At 34.5% G+C, this 18,163-nt stretch overlaps 1 protein-coding gene across 1 annotated transcript in view; it reads right to left on the bottom strand.

Annotated features, from left to right (window-relative positions):
* Trhde (thyrotropin releasing hormone degrading enzyme) overlaps positions 1–18,163 on the bottom strand; it is a 378,190-nt gene that overhangs the window by 73,537 nt on the left and 286,490 nt on the right. Inside the window, exons 10-12 of the mRNA XM_069988744.1 lie at positions 15,412–15,500; positions 8,140–8,273; positions 7,984–8,039 (exon numbers count right to left, since the gene is read on the bottom strand). Of these exons, the coding sequence (XP_069844845.1) occupies positions 7,984–8,039; positions 8,140–8,273; positions 15,412–15,500 (279 nt within the window). The remainder of the gene's footprint in view (positions 1–7,983; positions 8,040–8,139; positions 8,274–15,411; positions 15,501–18,163) is intronic.

The raw sequence follows: 18,163 nt of genomic DNA, 5'->3' as shown, positions 1-18,163 counted from the left end.
TGGTTAATTGGATGTAAGAGTCTCACAGACTTCTCTACCTAGGCTACCTCTGAACTACAGTCTTTAGATCTCAGCCTGTTGAGTAGCCAGGATTATGTGCATGGTCCTTTAGCAACAGGCTCTGTCCACTGGAATTCTCCTCTTAAGCTTAAGTGTATCCTTATTTCAGCATTTTGCTATTTCCCTTCCCCTCCCCAAATTAGAAAAATGTGTATACAAGATTAAATACACTGAAAACAGGGATTATATCATGGGGGAAGAACATATAAAAGAAACGAAAAGGGGTTATACCATGGGGGAAGAACATACAAAAGAACCAAAAGATCACATAGTATGGGGCTGGGGAGTTGGCTCAGTGGTAGAGTGCCTGCTTCACATGCATGAGGCTCTGGGTTCAATTCCTCAGCACCACATAATCAGAAAAAGCCAGAAGTGACGCTGTGGCTCAAGTGGTAGAGCGCTAGACTTGAGCTAAAGAGCTCAGGGACAGCACCCAGGCCCAGAGTTCAGGCCCCACGATAGCCAAAAAAAAAAAAAAAAAAAAAAAAATCACACAGTACATTATAAGTACATTAAAAAACAACATCAAGAAAAACAAAACTTTTTGTGTTCCTATCTTGGGGTTCATTTCACTTAGCATCATCTTATATGGTCATATGTACATAGCTTTTGACCTTTTCTGCTTGTCCTAGACATACACTAGTTATTGCAGATAAGGGAAACCATGGAACCTATGTTTCTTTGGGCCTGGCTTACTTCACTTAATACTGTAACAAAGAGATGTACAAGACATTATGTTGAAAACAAACTTTACAACTTTGTGGGGGGGAGGTGGAGGGAGGGAGGAGTTGGGAAGGTGGGGAGGGAAGGGATGGTAGGGGAAAAACAAAGGAGAAGATAACAATGCTCGATAGGAAATGTACTCTTCACCATTCTCATGTAACTATAACCCCTCTGTACAGTATCTTTACAATAAAAATATATATTGACTAAAGCTTAAGAGTGTGTATGTGTGTGAGTGCATGCACACACGCACATGAACACTCTTGCCTGTCTTGAGACCTAAACTCAGGGCCTGGGCACTGTCCTTGAGATTTTGTACTCAAGGTTTGTGTTCAACCACACTTGAGCCACAGCTCTACTTCCTTTTTTTCCAGTAGTTAACCTGAAATAAGTCTTATGGATTTTCCTCCCTTGTCTGGCTTCCAAGCACAATCTTCATATCTCTGCCTCCTGAGAAGCTAGGATTAGAAGCATCAAATAAAGAGACTGGCTTTTATTCTGCTTTTAAGTTTTTAAAAAATTTCTCTAGAAAACTTTTACTTTCTTCTGTCATTTCTTATATGGTAGTTTTTGTCTTTGTTTTTGTTTTTGTTTTTGGTCAGTTATGGGGCTTGAACTCAGCACCTGGGCACTGACCCTAAGCTTATTTGCTTCAGGCTAGCACTCTACCACTTGAGCCATAGGGCTACTTTTTTATATAATGTTTTTTATGATATAATGTTTTTTATGATCTCTTTAGCTACATTTCTTCTTATCCTGCCATGATTTTATAATATTTTCTTCTTAGCTTGTGTGTACTGAATGTACTTAATTATCTACCATGGATTGCCCTGTTTTGAGGTCATGGGCAACCAGGAAAACATAATGTTCTATTTTTTTCTTTCTTTTTTTATTTTATTTTATTTTATTTTATTTGTGAACATATTGTACAGAGGGGTTACAATTACATGGGCAGGATAATGCATACATTTCTTACCAAGCATTGCAGCCTCCTCCTTTGTTTACCCTTCACATCCCTCCCCCCTCCCCCATTCTATTTTTTTCATATTCTCCAATTTCACAATGCTCTGTCAAAAAAAAAAACCCCACAAACCAAACACACACATTCAATAACAAAATATCTACACATACTAGATACTGATTTCAAAGTGTAAATCACAGCAAAATGAAAGTTGTAAGGTGTTTGATGACTTGATTCCCTCCACACAACCAATGAAAATTAGAATACTGTAAATAGAAATGTAGTAAGACATCTCATGTAGTAGTATATATCTCCAAAAAAGAATAAAGAAGAAGAAATGACAGAGTATTATCACTAGAGACCATGTTAATAAAATCATAGAGCTTGACTTAGGGACCTGAACAAAGGGAGAGAGATGATGTATCTGTCATCAGAAAGCTCACTTATAAAAAGATGTTTCTTCTCCACAAATTAACTTCTAAGCTCAAGTATATCCACTGAAATTGTTGCAGGATTTTTCATGGAATTTATCAAATTAATTATATAATTTATGTTGAATAAAATATAATGTAATATTTTGAAAATTACATTGCACAATCACAATACACTATCATCAATTATGCAATAGGAATGCAGAAAAATATAGCCACTAACCAAGCAACATCAGGTCATTTCCCCGAAATATGAGCATGTACATTAAGATAAAGACACCCTTTCAAACCTATATAAAAAGTAAAACCAAGCTAGGTACCAGTGGCTCATGCCTATAATCCTAGCTACTCAGGAGGCTGAGATCTGAGGATCACAGTTCAAAGCCAGTCCAGGCAGTAAAGTCTATGAGAGTCTTTTCTCCAGTTAACCACCAGAAAACCAGAAGTGGCACTTTGGCTCAATTGGAAGAGCTCTTGCCTTGAACTGAAGAGCTCAGGGGCAGCACCCAGGCCTGAGTTCAAGCCCCAGGACCGACCCCCCCCCCAAAAAAAGCCTTTTAAATAAGTAGGATTAGAATCATCAGTAACTATTTATTTATTTATTTATGTGTGGGTCATGGGGCTTGAACTCTGGGCCTGGGTGCCATCCCTCAGCTCTTCAGCTCAAGGCTTGAGCTCTACCATTTTGAGCCACAGCAGCACTTACAGTTTTGTGGTGGTTTATTGGAGGTAAGAGTCTTAGGGACATTCTTACCCCAGCTGGCTTTGAACCGAGATCCTCAGATCTCAGCCTCCTGAGTAACTAGGATTACAGGTGTGAGCCACCTGTGCCTGGCACAAACTTACTTATTTTTAAGAACATCAGAGGAGCTTGGAATTCTGTTTTATACTTGTAATCATATCTCTCCTCGTGAGGAGGCCATTGATAGGAGGATTGTTTTCAAGGCCATACCAGGCAAAAAAAGTTAGTGAGACTATCTAAAACAAAAAGCTGGACATGGTAGAACATGCCTGTTATATTAGTTACTCAAGAGATAGGATTAGGAGGTGGGGTTTGTTTTAGTGTAAAACTACAGCAAAAAGGGTTGGGGGCATAGCTCAAGTGATAAGAGCACTTACCTAATAAATATGTGTGCTCATGTACCAGTACCACCAAAACACAAACTGCATGTATAAAAGTAAGGCTCTACAACTTCTTTAAGTAAGTAGTAAGTCACTTCTAAAAATCATTCTGACTACTAGACTGAATTGGAAAGACGTATTTATTATAATGAAGGATTTAGGGCAATTAAACCCTCTCAGGCCTAGACAACACAGGTCTAACTTGAGAGAGACTTTGTAATACAACTTCTAGTATTTATCAAGAACCTTGGGCTCTTTGAATCCCAAATCACATGTCTAATATAAAAATCATCCCTACAAAACGCATACATGTATACTGCAACAGCCCCACGACACTTTCTGCATGTCATCACCAACAATGGCAAACTCCTTAGATGCGTAAAATAGCCAGAGTATAGAGGCAGTTCTGCTCAAGTTTATTTTAAGAAAAGTAAGTTAGCTGGGTGCTGGTGGCTCACACCTGTAATCCTAGCTACTCAGGAGGCTGAGATCTGACGATCATGGTTCAAAGCCAGCCCAGGCAGGAAAGTCTGTGAGACTCTTATCTCCAATAAACCACTAGAAAACCAGAAGTGGTGCTGTGGCTAAAGCAGTAAAGCTCTCACTTTGAGCTGAAGAGCGCAGCGACAGCACCCACCCCCGGGGTTCAAGCCCCAGGACCAACCAAAAAAAAGAAAAAGAAAAAAAAAGTTGTGTAGATGTGTAGAAGAAGAAATATTTGGATCATCTCATATAAAACATCAAGAATTTTAACATGTGCGGAAGCAACAGCAAGGGCTAGGAGGAGGGAAACAAGATTTGACATTGTATTTCCTAGATTGTCTTAATCTTGCACCAGTAGAATGTATCAGTGATCTTTTTTACTATTAAAAGTAGCCATGCAACAGTGATACTCACTAGACACTATGTTGGAAATGAACTTTTCAACTTGTGGGGAAGAGGAGTGGAGGCAGGGATTGGGAGGAAATGAGTGAGGGGCTAACACTATGCAAAAAGAAATGTGCTCATCACCTTACTTATGCACTAACCCTATGCACAATCACCTTCCTTATGCAACTATAACCCTATGCACAATCACCTTCACAATAAAATTATTTTTATAAAAGTAGCCTGAAAAGACTGTTACATTGTGGCTAGTTAATTACACTGAAACTGTGACACAGAAATTCATACCTTAATAAACTAACAATCAGTTGCCAACCCTACAATTAATTATGCAGCAAGTATATATTGGCACAAGTGCTGAACCAAATATCAAATTAGGCAGTCCTCACACAATGATAACAAAGCACTCGATTTAGGTCACCTAAGTTATTTGAAACCAAAAGATGGGAGGTAAAGCACCAAAGGGATAGCCAAGATATGGAATCAGCCAAAAACGCCCCTCAGTGGAGGAATGCATCAAGAAAATATGCATTAGAAAGACTGTAGAAAAAAAAAAAAGTTCAGGGGCTGGGAAGGTGGCTCAGTGGTAGAGTGCTTGCCTTGCATGCATGATGCCCTCGGTTGGATTCCTCAGCAACACATAAGCAAAAAGAAAAAAAAAAGCCTGAAGTGGCGCTGTGGTTCAAGTGGTAGAGCACTAGCCTTGAGCTGAAGAGCTGAGGGACAGTGCCCAAGCCCAGAGATCAGGCCCCATGACCGGACCCCCCCCCCCAAAAAAAGCTCAGTGTCATCAGTACAAAAGAGACTAGGCTGGCATGTTTTCTTTCATATGTGGAAGCTAGAATTCATTTATTAATGCAGAAATAAATGCATGGGATAGCATGCAGTAAAATTCCTTAGAAAGACAAAATCAAACCAGGAGCCAATTGGCTCCTGGCTATAATCCTAGCTACTCAGGAAGTTGAGATCTGAGGATTTCAGTTCAAAGCCAGCCAGGGCAGAAAAGTCTGTGAGACTCTTATCTCCAATTCAGCACACACACACACACACACACACACACACACACACACACACACACACACTTAAGGTTTTTTTAAATTATATATATATATATATATATTATTGTAGAGATACTATACAGAGGGGTTACAGTTACATGAGAATGTTAATGAGTACATTTCCTATCAAGCATTGTTACCCCCTTCTTTGTTTACTCATGTGACTGTAACCCATCTATACAATATCTTCTTTACAATAAAAAATTAAACACTGGAAGTTGGTACTTGAAAGGGCTGGAGTGCAGTCAAAGGGTGAGGAGAAGACACGTGAAGAAAAGGAAAGAAGGGATAATCCATTCAAGAGTTCAATGTATATCCTACAAAATTAAGAAAAGGTGAGGGAAGGAGTGGGTTGGGGGGATGGGTTAGGAGAATGTTGAAAGGGGTGACATTGATCACGACTCATCATACTCCTAAACTGCATTGTTAAATCAACTCCCTTGAACAACTACTTAAGTAAAATAAGAAAATTAAATTTTTTGAAAAAGGAGGTAACTGTGAATATACTGATCCCTGAAACCTCCCCTAACTCCCACTAGACAGTCAGTCAAGGCCATGCTGAAGCAGGATGAAGGAAGTAGTGTGTTTTACACTATAAGTAAATGATAACATTCTGAATAGAATAAGAGAATGAATTTCATATAATGGGAAAGCTCACTTTGACTTGAACCCATGAATTCTTCTGTGAGTGGATTTAAGGTGGATTTCTCTTCCTACCCTGTTCCCCATATCACACACACAATTAACAGCTGTGTGACCTTAGCTAAGTGACTTTGTCCCTGTTAATTTCCATGTCCCTGTTGTAAAATGGGTAACCCCTATGTTTATTAGGATTAAAGGAGGTCATGTGAGCACAAAAATAAATGATAGGTGTGATGTCAATAAGATTTGAAAATTTTCCTGGTTCAGTTGGTATTTCCAACTTTCAAGGCTGCCAAAAATTGAAATTTTTCTCTACTTATTATTCTATAAGCAATATATCACAGCAACTATACATTGTGATAGGAATATATGGTAATCTAGATATGTCTTAAAGATATATACAGGTCATCTACAAACACTATACAATTTTATATATAGAAATTGAGCATCTGTAAATTCTGATATCACTATTTGGTCCTAGAATTAAGACCACATAGATATGGAAGGACGGTAATATTGTATGCAAACCAGACAAACATCTCCACCTATTAAATAATAATAGCTACTAGCCCTTTATTCTTGGTACACAACTAACTTTTCTGTTACCTTCATTTCATTCACTTTCTCTAAACCTCCATGTAAAAGTAATTTTTATGTATATATTTTCTTCAAATTTTTCATATTTTACTGGAAAGCAAAACCTACATCCCAGTCATTTTCTCCACATAACAGTATCTCTGTTGTTTCCAAGGTTTTGCCAGATAAGATGATGTCCCCAAGCTCTTCAGAATCAATAATGAAAGGGAAAGCTAGAGTGTATTTTTCACAAAAAAATTGCCTGGAATTCCTCCTTTCTCTCCCTCCCTCTCTTTTTCTGTTTCTCTCTGTCAGTCTCCATCTGGCTCTCTGTCTTTCTGTCTCTGTCTGTCTCTCTGTCTCTGTCTCTGCCTCTCTGTCTCTATCTCTGTCAGTCTCTGTCTCTGTCTCTCTGTCTTTCTGTCTCTGTCTCTTTGTCTCTGTCTGTCTGTCTGTCTCTGTCTCTGTCTCTGTCTCTCTCTGTTCCCCCACTTCCACCAAACCAATATCTATAACTTGGTTCAAAACTTGGGCTTTGCCTCTGTCAAAGAAGTAATCAACTCTTCTAATGTAAGCTCATTAATTCTAAATGCTGTGGGTATTCATTTGTTTTATAACATAAGGAAAAGAATTGACATCTGATTGATTACATAAACTGTAGAGGCAGTCTAAGGTTCTATGAATGAAACATTGCCAGGAACTAAGATAAGTCATGTGTGCCTATCAGCACAGACATAGTTAATCAAATTCCCACTGTTATCCTAGGAGAGACTATTGCAAATTGTTATAACCAGAGAAATCTGTCCTAAGCTGTAACTTAAAACTATCAATTATTTAATTTATACCTAGATATGAAAAATTATAAAATGTTAAAAGGATTGAGATTTTTTAATATTCAGTTTCAAAATTTAGTAAGTAGTTGGTGATTGATGTTATTTTATTAGATGATTATTCAAAGGAATAACTGTTTCAAACACTACAAATCTAATTGTGAAAGCACCACAAATATTACGATACCTAATACCACTAAACACTTCTGGTACAGGATTGATATATATTTTGTCCAGAAAAGTCACACCCTGTGGAATATTTATTTCTGTCTCTCAGTAGAGGCCTTTCATAATGAATCACATTTTTTTTAAAAAATTCATTTTAAAAGGATACACTGACACGTTAGGAAAAAAAATTGCAGATGCTTAAAGCTATTTTCTATCAAAAGTTAAATATGGCACAAGAGTCATTTCTTAGGGCTCATTAAGGAAATAAGGAACAGATTATTAATCTCCAGAATGTTAAATTAAACTTGTAGTAAAATTGATGAACGTCTCCTGTCCTGAAAATTCTCTAAGGCTGTTATCGATTGAGAATTTGTGGTACTGAATGAAATTCATATCCAAACACAAAGATCATGGAAGGGAGGTTTTGTTTTTTTTAAGATTTCTGATATTCAAAACATACATACTTCTTAACAGAGGAAATTCCACAAGTATGAGTTTTTATTCTGGAGATTCACAGGGACACATACCTGGCCAGGCTGAAAGCGTCGTCAATCAAACCTGCACGGTTACTGACAGAAAGAACCTGTGAGGCCAATCAGGGGAAAAAAAAGAATGGTTTAGGATTAAACTGTTAAGTGTGCATGAATCAAAGAAGATCATTAATGAACAAGTCTAGAATATACCTCATGGTTCCTGATTAACTGATCAATTAATAATCTCCAGTTCCTTAGGTCATAGTTGACTCTAAAGTAGCCAGTTTGATTGATGTTTCCTAACAGCCAGCTTCCTTTATCCAAATAAGTTATTCTGTGATGCTCTGAAATTAACATTTTGAGAGTGAACACATTTCAAATTTTACGAGTTAAAATGGAATATGTTTCTTTTGTATCATAAACAGCAACACCAATAATGAAAAGAGAATGCCACCCTAAATGTCTAATTGAAATAATTAATTACTTGCATCTAGACTTGGCTAGAAAAACTTTTAGTTGTTTACTCATTATCTCAATTAATTATTTTCTTATAATTAAGAATTTTAATCTTGACAAAACCCTATTACCTATAAATAATTTTCTTTCTTAAAATAAATGTAACTTAGAAACTGCTCACTATATTTATCAGGCTTGTAATTAGATTATATAAATATTATTCTTTCTATATAAATATGTACTATTCTATATGAATATATAGAGAGATTTATAGAACACAGAGACAGAATAAAAGAAACTATTTCAGATGTGCATTATACTTATTTTGTTTAGTAAGAAAGTGATTAAAACATGAGTTCATTTATTTGAAAGCCTGTTGTTTCTTGCCTTTTCCCCTGCTTTCTTAGGAGTACTAATAAGTAGCAGATTCTTCAGCATCAATAATGCTCTTAAAAGGAAACCCTATTTGTTCAAGACTCTAATATTTCCACACAGAATTAGAAAAAAAAGAGATGAAGTTCTGCTTACAGGAATTACTTTGCAAAAATAGTAACTTACTATGTTCACTAGTAAATTCAACCAAAAGAATCCAGGACAAACAATATTACAACTTCTTACATATTTAACACTTTCAAATATGGTCAAAAGAAAGAACTACATCCACTTGTGTGGTCTACTTTCATTAACTGCACAAAACTATGGTTTGCAACCATAATGATTGTACCATAGAACTTTAGGAATTAATACTTCATAAAATTTGCACAGTGAAGTTGATTTCAAATTTACACACATACAAACACACGTACACACACACAAATGCAATCTGTCATCCAAGAGGAAAATGACACAACACAGACTATACTGGTGTAAGCTAATTTTTACAATGACTTGAAACCATGAAATGCTTCGCAGAAACTAGACTCATATCTGTGTAGGAGATAGACTATCACCAGCATTTTCACACCATAGAATCTAAAACAGGAAATAAAGCATACTGTGTTGTTTCTGTGAAGGAATGAATTCACAGAAAGACTCTCTCATAAGCAAGCTTACACATGAAAAACGTTACCATGAGAATTATCCAGGGGACAAATGCCCATTCATTCTCAGGGCTGCAAAGGACAGGCTAAGTAATCCAATCTGTATTATACATTAGTCATTTCCAAAAACAGATCATAAAACAAAATTCACTTAAAGTATATTAAGCATAAAATTTTGATCTTTTATTCTTTTAATATCTTTTTACCACCTTTAATTTACATCCTTAGAGGCAAATAAAGAGCTGTCTCAAAAAATTAAACAAATTGCTCGAGTGTAGACATTTCTATAAAATGTAGACAGTTTCTCAAGTCTCTGAATAATTATAAATATGTTTTTTCAAATATTTAATATGATTGCCCATACATCTGTTTTGTCAAGCTTTTGAATGTCACCCTATTGAACAGACAAAATATGACAACAGAAATAACTAAACTAGGAAATATCATTTGAAAGTAAAATAGTCTCTTTCAAATAATATCAAAGACAAACTTTAATGAATAGTAGCTCAATTCAAAGTAAACTGAAACCTAAAACATCAAGAATATTATTTATTCTGATTTATAATTGTTTTCAAATACACTAAGCTTATTGAAATAAAAATGTATAAATAGATGAATTCAGCTGATTTGGTCACTTTTATTTCAGAAGTTTTTTCCATAAAAGTTACAATGTTAAACCATTAAGTTTAATACATGAACACATGCTTAAAATTTTTGCAGATTTTAAATGTTCATAGATTTCTAGGATATTAAATCCATTTTAAAATTACTTCCTGTCCACATTTTAGATAACTGAAATAACTATAACCTTATGTAGTACCTTGCTCTCATATTGAAACTTATTGAATTCAAAAATTTTAAGGCAAAATATAATCAATTTTAAATTAATATATATTTTTAATAGAAAACAAATCCCTATACCTTTAAAGTCATCAGACTAGAATATGACAGACATCTTTTGTTTTAAAACATACATTATTAAATTTCTAACTAAAACCTTGAAGTTCATGAATATTTTTACACCGCTGATACAAATGAGATCTTAGAAGATGATTCCTTGAAAGGTTTTTATAATAGATTTTTAAACATATTTGGGTTCTAGTTAATTATGTCTCTAAAATGTTCCTCAAATTAACTAATGGCATGTAATGAATTTTAAAGAGATCTTTTCTAATGCCCTAATGAGGTATGGTATTTGATGAGTACCATAATAAGAAGAATGGAAGTTATATTTCAAGCATTTCTAATAATAATTAAAATTATTTTTATATCCAAAATGGACCAAGACTCAGACTACATGAAGGTACAGATCAGTTAAGAGATTATAACAGTTGGTACATTATAATTTTGAGATACTAAAAGTAGAAATGAGATTGTACATCCTACACAGTATCTGCTGGTTGTAAAATTATTAGAATTAAGGGGAAAATGAGCAATTCAACCAAACTAACCAGGATACTGAGACAAACATTTGTTTTCTTGTGAAAACCAAATGAAAGAATATTTTGTCAAACCTATAGAGAACCATGTGCAAATACATAAAAGCTTTCAAGAACTAACTGGCATGTCTGCCAAGCAACTTTTCAAACTTTAAATATTACTGTGTGTTTGGGTGTGTATATGTGTTTTCACACAGGTGTACAGAGGAGGGTGCAGAGTAAAAAACAAACCAAACTCTCAAGCCAGCTCTTTAACTAATTACCTAACTGCCATTTTGGTAGTTATTTCTCAATCCTCCATTTTCTTCATTGGTAAAATATGGATAAAGATAATATTCATTTGAGAGGTTTTAAGCCAAATGACAGAATATATTGAAGAAATCATTTTGAAATATTTTGAATCTTTTCTTTTTTAACATTAAATTTACCGTGTCAAAATGTAAGCTACAACATTCATTTGTGAATGCCCAAATTCATGGCAAGAATGAAAAGGATAAACACTCTAACTTGCTTTGAAAAACTTAAAAATTGATTGAAAAGCCATTTTAGTCCACAGTAAAATACATATTAAATTGATAGTAAATACTTATAAGAAATATTCTAAAAATGAAGCAACCATTATGTATGTTGGTTCATTTTTTTAAAAAAAAGCATTTTATCTACCAATAATTTTGCCTGTTAGATCACATCTATATTACAATGGACAGTGAAGACTGCAAATATATTGATGTGGTTAAATCTGAAATTTATTTTCACTTACGTGGAATTAAAAATAAAAAGACCAGAATATTTTCTTCTTTATGTTTTTGGAGAAAAGAAAAATTCATTGATTTTTGAACAAAAGAGACATGAAAACATTCAGAAGGATAAAAGTTAATAATCTACCCAGGAAACAGTTGCTCCTGCCTGTAATCCTAGCTACTCAGGAGGCTGAGATCTGAGGAACGCAATTCAAAGCCAGCCAGGTCAGGAAAGTCCATGAGACTCTTATCTCCAATAAACCACCAGAAAACTGGAAGTGGCGATGTGGCTCAAGTGGTAGACTGCTAGCCTTAAGCTGAAGAGCTCAGGGACAGTGCCCAGGCCCAGAGTTCAAGCCCCACAACCGAAAAAAAAATTAAAGTTAATAAGCTATTTCCCCCTAAATTCCCTCTGGTATTAGTTTTATTATTAGTCATCAAAGGAAAGCTTTTGAGATTAAATTAAATACAATTGTAGTGGAATTGAAAAGTCTATATACAAAGGTAAGCTTTTTCAAAAGTCTTCTGGAAACTTTCTTTCATAGCTTTATATACATGAAGCTTACAGAAAGCATCTAGTTAATAGGGACATTCCATTTAAGTTTCCACATTTTACCAGTAACAGTGTTTATACCAAATAGAATATTCTGCTCTGCTTTAATAGAAAATGTCATATTGTACTGTGCCCATTGTACACTGTAAGTTTTGGGTTAGGGAAATATGCTCTTCATATCATCATCCATGAAAACAATGACTCTTAGAATTATGCATTCCATAAACTGTGTAGATGTGTATGAAGACCATATATGTTAGTATAGGCAATATGTTAGGCAAACAGGGTTGAACCAATACAGTCTTTTCTTTTCTTGACTAATAATGAAAAGGTTTAAAAATAATTTGTTTCTCAAAAAGACACCAAGGGCTGTGGTCAAGAAAAACTCTAATATTATTCCTGACTCTGTGTAGACTAAGGGGGTACAAGGAATAACAGCATAGAAATAGTCAGAGTTATAGAAAATGGACATGTAACTTATGTGTAACAACAACAACAACAAAAACTTGTGTTTCAATTCTATGCTTCCGTCAGAAAGAATGACACCACCTCATTAGGAAATGGAAAGACTTGAAAAAATTCATATTAAGTGAAGTAAGCCAGACTCCAAAGAAATATAGGTCCCATAGTTTTCCTTATTTGCAACAAGTAGTATACTTTGAGGATAATCTTATCAGATGAGCAGAAAATCTCAAAAAGCTGTGTATATATGACCATATAAGATGATGCTAAGTGAAATGAACCCTAAGATATGGTCACAAAGTTTTTATTTGTTGCTATTTTTAATGTACTGTGTAATTTTTTGTTTTTTCTTTTGAATGTTCTTCCTCCTATGGTATATCCCCTGTTGTTATTGTATTTGATTTTGTTACCCTGCATTTTGTATATACATTTATCTAATTTGGGGAGAGAAAGGGGAATAACAAAATGCTGAAACAAGCATACAAGATGACCCATTGCAACAATGATACTCACAAGATACTATGCTGGAAATGATCTTTACAACTTCACCCCCCCGGGGTGAGGGGATGGGTGGAGGGAAGAAATGCAGGAGGTGGGAAGGGAAGGGATAGTAGGAAAAACAAAGGAAGGGGTAAAAATGTTGGACAAGAAATGTACTCATTACCTTACTCAAGTAACTGTAACCCTTCTGTACAGCATCTTCACAATACAATAAAGTGTAAAAAAAATTGCACTAAATCCTCCCACTGTCCAATAGTAAAGTGTTGGGCTAATCCTTATATTGAGTCAGTATCTCTACACTTTTCTGATTTCCTGTTTCCATTCTACCTTCCAAAGATGAACGCCTTATTTTACTTCTTTTCAGTCTCATTCTGCTGGCTTTCCTGTAATGGGCTAACTTCATGCTAAACATTGGAGAGTAATAATAGCAACTCACTGCTTCTTTTCATTGATTTATAACAAATTATACAGATAAGTAAAATAGTTATGAGTGAAAAGAGAAGTATAGAGAAACATAAGTGTGAATGTAAAACATTGTTATAAATTCTAATTCCAAGGGATGAGAAGAATAGATGGTAATAATTTAGAAGGAGAAACACCAATAAATGTTAAAATAAGCATTTTAATGTATTATTCTATTAAATAAATGTATTTATTATGCAATATATCTAGGTGAAAGCATATATATACTATATATAGTATGTATATATACTATATATAGAATGTATATGTACTATATATACACACAATTATAACTATATAACTATATATATATACATATATGTGTATATATATATATATATATATATATATATATATATATAGTTGGTGGTGGGGCTTGAACTCTGGGCCTGGTAACTGTCCCAGAGCTCTTGAGCTCAAGGCAAGCACTTACCACTTGAGCCACAGTGCCACTCACAAAAGCATATATTTTTATAACATGTAATAACATGTTATAATATGTATAACATGTAAATTCAATAACATTAAAATCTGAAAATAAAAATCCAAAATATTTTATATGGATGTTGTGTGTATTAAGCACTTAATATTCACTCCTAATATCAAAACAAAAAGGAAAAACTATACATAGATAAAGAGAGAGAGAGAAATCTATAGTGAATGTGTATGTTTGTGTATATGTGTGTGCCCATACACACCCACACACAGGGGCCTATGCCCTGTCCATGACATTTTTGCTCAAGTCTACCACTCACCACTTGAACCACAGCTCTACTTCTAGACTTGGGGAGGGGGGGGGGGGGAAACGGGCTGATTAGATATAAAAGTCTCACAGACTTCCATGCCAAGGCTGGCTTTAAACCAAGATCCTGAGATTTCAACCTCCTGATTAGTTGAATTACAGGGATGAACCACAAGTGTCAAATTAAAACAATATTTTATACATACCTAACTATATTACTTAATGTAGTTGTTTAAAATGATGCTTACAAAAATAGCAAACATGAATTAAGAGCATGTGAGAAAGGAGTATGGAAAACACAATATGGGTACACTTGACCAACTCAACGTAAATGAAATGTTAGATAAAATATTGTAATTGGCTTTTGCTCCAGCTCAGTGGGAAGTAGAAATGAAAGTGTCTTGTTTCACATTCTAGCATGAAGGACATAGATTGCATTCAAGAAATAGCTTTCTGACAGTGAAATGAAATAAGTGACTATCATATTTGAAGATATTTAGAAAGAGAATAGAATCTTTTCTTTCTCTACCTTCAGATTTGACTCAGCCTAAGAGATGGTTCCATGACCTGTCTAAACCCCTCTTCTCCTCCCTTATGGAGAATATGATCTGCTTAGTCCTTTAAAGAGATAAGAAATATACTCATTACCTTACTCGTGTAACTGTAACCCCTCTGTACTATATCTTTAAATTTTAAAAAAATTAAAAAAGGAAAGAAGAAAAAAATGGGATTTCAAATCAACCTATATTTCAGTACATCTCATATTATTCACTTGGAAGTTATGATTATATCGTAACTGCACTTGAAGATGTAAAATTATATATTTTAAACCATATAAGATTAGTAGTATACATTGGGAATTTAAAATCTCTTTATCATCACAGAAGCAAATTAAATAATTACGTAGGCAATCTGAAGTGAGACTACCTAGGAATTATACTTAATTCTGTAGAAATAATTGCCATTACTGTATTTTCTGTTTATAATTCGTCTTTATTCACATTTTCTAACAGCTAAAAACAGAAGTTAGGTAACTGAACAATTATCTAAAACCAAATAGTTCCTTAGGGAAGAATGTGTATTTTACCTGATTTGTTAGACACCCAAATAATTGCTTCTGAAGACACATGGCTTCTATTTCCCACCACAATTGTTAATGGAATCTGCCACAGGTAACTGAAAAATAAAGAAGAGAAGCTTTAAGAATGGAAGTAACTCAGTCAGGACAAAAGCAAAATCAAACATTTCCTATCTATGATTTTTCTTTGTGATTTCTATTCCTCTGTTCCATAAAATGCAAGTCAGTAAGTAGGTAAGTAAATAAATAAATAAAAGAAAAGCGTAAGTCAAGATGAAGTTACCCTATCAATTAAGAAAACTTAAGGATAAACAAAGGAGGAGGCTGCAATGCTTGATAAGAAATGTACTCATTATCTTGCCCATGTAATTGTAACCCCTCTGTACAGTATGTTCACAATAAAAAGAAACTTAATCTCTAATAAAGGTCTGTGCTAAAGAAATTTGGATTTTAGAAATAAAATTTAACTGGAATCTGAAACACAGAATTTATTGGTTAAAAGTCTAAAAAATACTTTCCATTTGTTCAATGGTTGTGTACGTTTACATTTCAACCTTCTCTTCTTGTGTAGAAATTCTGAGGGACACTATTAACATGCTTTACAGAGAGATTAATCTGGCACACCTACCTTTGCCCAAGAAAGAATAAACATGAATCAACATGACTACAGAGAAAATGGGACATCTTTAATGCTCTGTTTTCTGACATGGAATTTCCAAATAGATGTGTCAAAGCACCTACCAACATCCAGGGGGAGTCACACATCTCAGCTATTAAAGAGAATCATTTCATTTCATGTGCCTCATGGGCTAAAATTGAGGCCTACACTCTCACATGATGTACTATCAATTTACCCCAATTGAGTAGCCAGACATATACTGCATGGTTTACAATAAATCTAGCAACTGTATTTTGGAGCAAAATCCAACATTTCCTATGCATCATTAGCAACAGGGGTGGCCAACATTACTACCATAAGAAAAATAATACAAGAGAAGGAAGTGATGTTTTATGAGCTCAGTCATTCATGAAAGTGCATGGTGAATGAAAATTTTCAGAGTGCCATGCTTGTAGTAATAAGTTCCATGAAAACATGTCTGGGTGAGAGTGCCTCCAATGAGTCTGTTGCGTGGAATTTTTCCTTTGTTTGTGTCATAGTTTCATTCCCAACAGACAGCATTAGAAGACACCAGAGTCTAATGGAAGATTAGAAAAATGTGTTAATTCTTATTCAACATTATTTACACTGTGGAAAGTTGAAATAATATGTTTAAGACTCTAAATTTTACAGTTGTATGCCATACGTAGTGACAGAAGTATTTTGCAGTGTCAATTACATGAAAACACTATATTGCAATATGATCTACTCCACAAAACTGATCAGGACATTATTTAAAGTAGTTGAACCTGAAACTGATTATTTAGTTGGTGAAATACCATTTGTGGAAGTGCTTTTATAAATAGTATGAAGCCTCTAACATAGAAACAACCCTCTGTCATATTTAATGATGGATTTACTTTGAGGAAGGTTCAAAGTTTCCTAAAGGTAATGAACATCTCAGTTAATGAAACTTTTTTTTGTTAATTGGAATAATTAGGCAACAATGCTTCCACTTTGAGTCTGATTCATCAGTTATACCTAGAATTAGACTGGAATTAGACTGTATGACTGTTTTCATACAAGTATTTACATACATTTATCATTTGAACACATATCCAGGAGGTGTTTGTTGTATCATATGGCATAAATGTATCTTTATTTTGGTAACAGACTACCAAAACATCTTGGGGGAAAAGTGGAGAAAGGAAGCACTTTATGTATTGTTGAATATGACTGAAATCAGTCCAAGTAGGGACCAAATTGGAAAAAAATATCAATGTATGTCAGATAAATGTTAACTTTGTGAACTTATCTTTATCATAAATATCTTCCACATTGAACTGAGTTAACTGAATATGAAGTCAAATAATTATCACTTAAAAAGTAAGTGATACACAAATTTGAGGATATGTAAAAATTGTTTTTAAAATTTAATTTAATTTTATTGTAAAGAGGATGTACATAGGGGTTACATTCTTGTCAAACAGTGTTGTCCCCTCCCTTGTTTTCTCCCACTTTCCCTCCTTCCCAACTCCCCTCTTCACCTAAGTTGTAAAGTTCAAACATATATACAAGATACAGGTTACCAAAATCAAAATCAGTGACAACAGGGTATAAAGCAAAGGGGGAAAAAATGAGAGAAAAAAAATAACTTCACACAGTAGAGGGGAAGGGAAAAACAAGTTGTTTAAATAGGGATACAGGTGGACCCATTGCACCAATGAGATGTACAAGATGTTGTTGGAAATGAACTTTACAACTTTGGCATGGGGGGGAGGGGTGAGAGGGGCAGGGGCAGGGGAGGGGGGGAGAGATGGGAAGGGATAGGAAGGGGGAAAAAAAGGAGGAGGCAACAATGCTTGATAAGAAATGCATTCATTACCTTGCCCATGTAATTGTAAACCCTCTGTATGGTATTTTCACAATAAAAAAAGGAAAAAATAAGTTGGGAAATAAATAAATAAATAAAAACAACAAAAAATAAAACCCTCTTATTTCCATATCTTTGAGTTCATTTCAATTAGCATCATTTTATATGGTCATATGTACATAGCTGTTGAGCTACTTAATCCTCTGTTAGGACTATCGTAGACATTTACTAATTATTACAAATAAGGGAAACCATGGAGCTTATGTTTTTTTGGTTCTACCTTACGTCAT

This window comes from Dipodomys merriami, unplaced genomic scaffold (assembly GCF_024711535.1).
Source record: "Dipodomys merriami isolate MVZ:Mamm:240054 unplaced genomic scaffold, mDipMer1.0.p SCAF_10, whole genome shotgun sequence".
Lineage (NCBI taxonomy): Eukaryota > Metazoa > Chordata > Mammalia > Rodentia > Heteromyidae > Dipodomys > Dipodomys merriami.
This window is presented reverse-complemented; position numbering and strand designations above follow the sequence as displayed.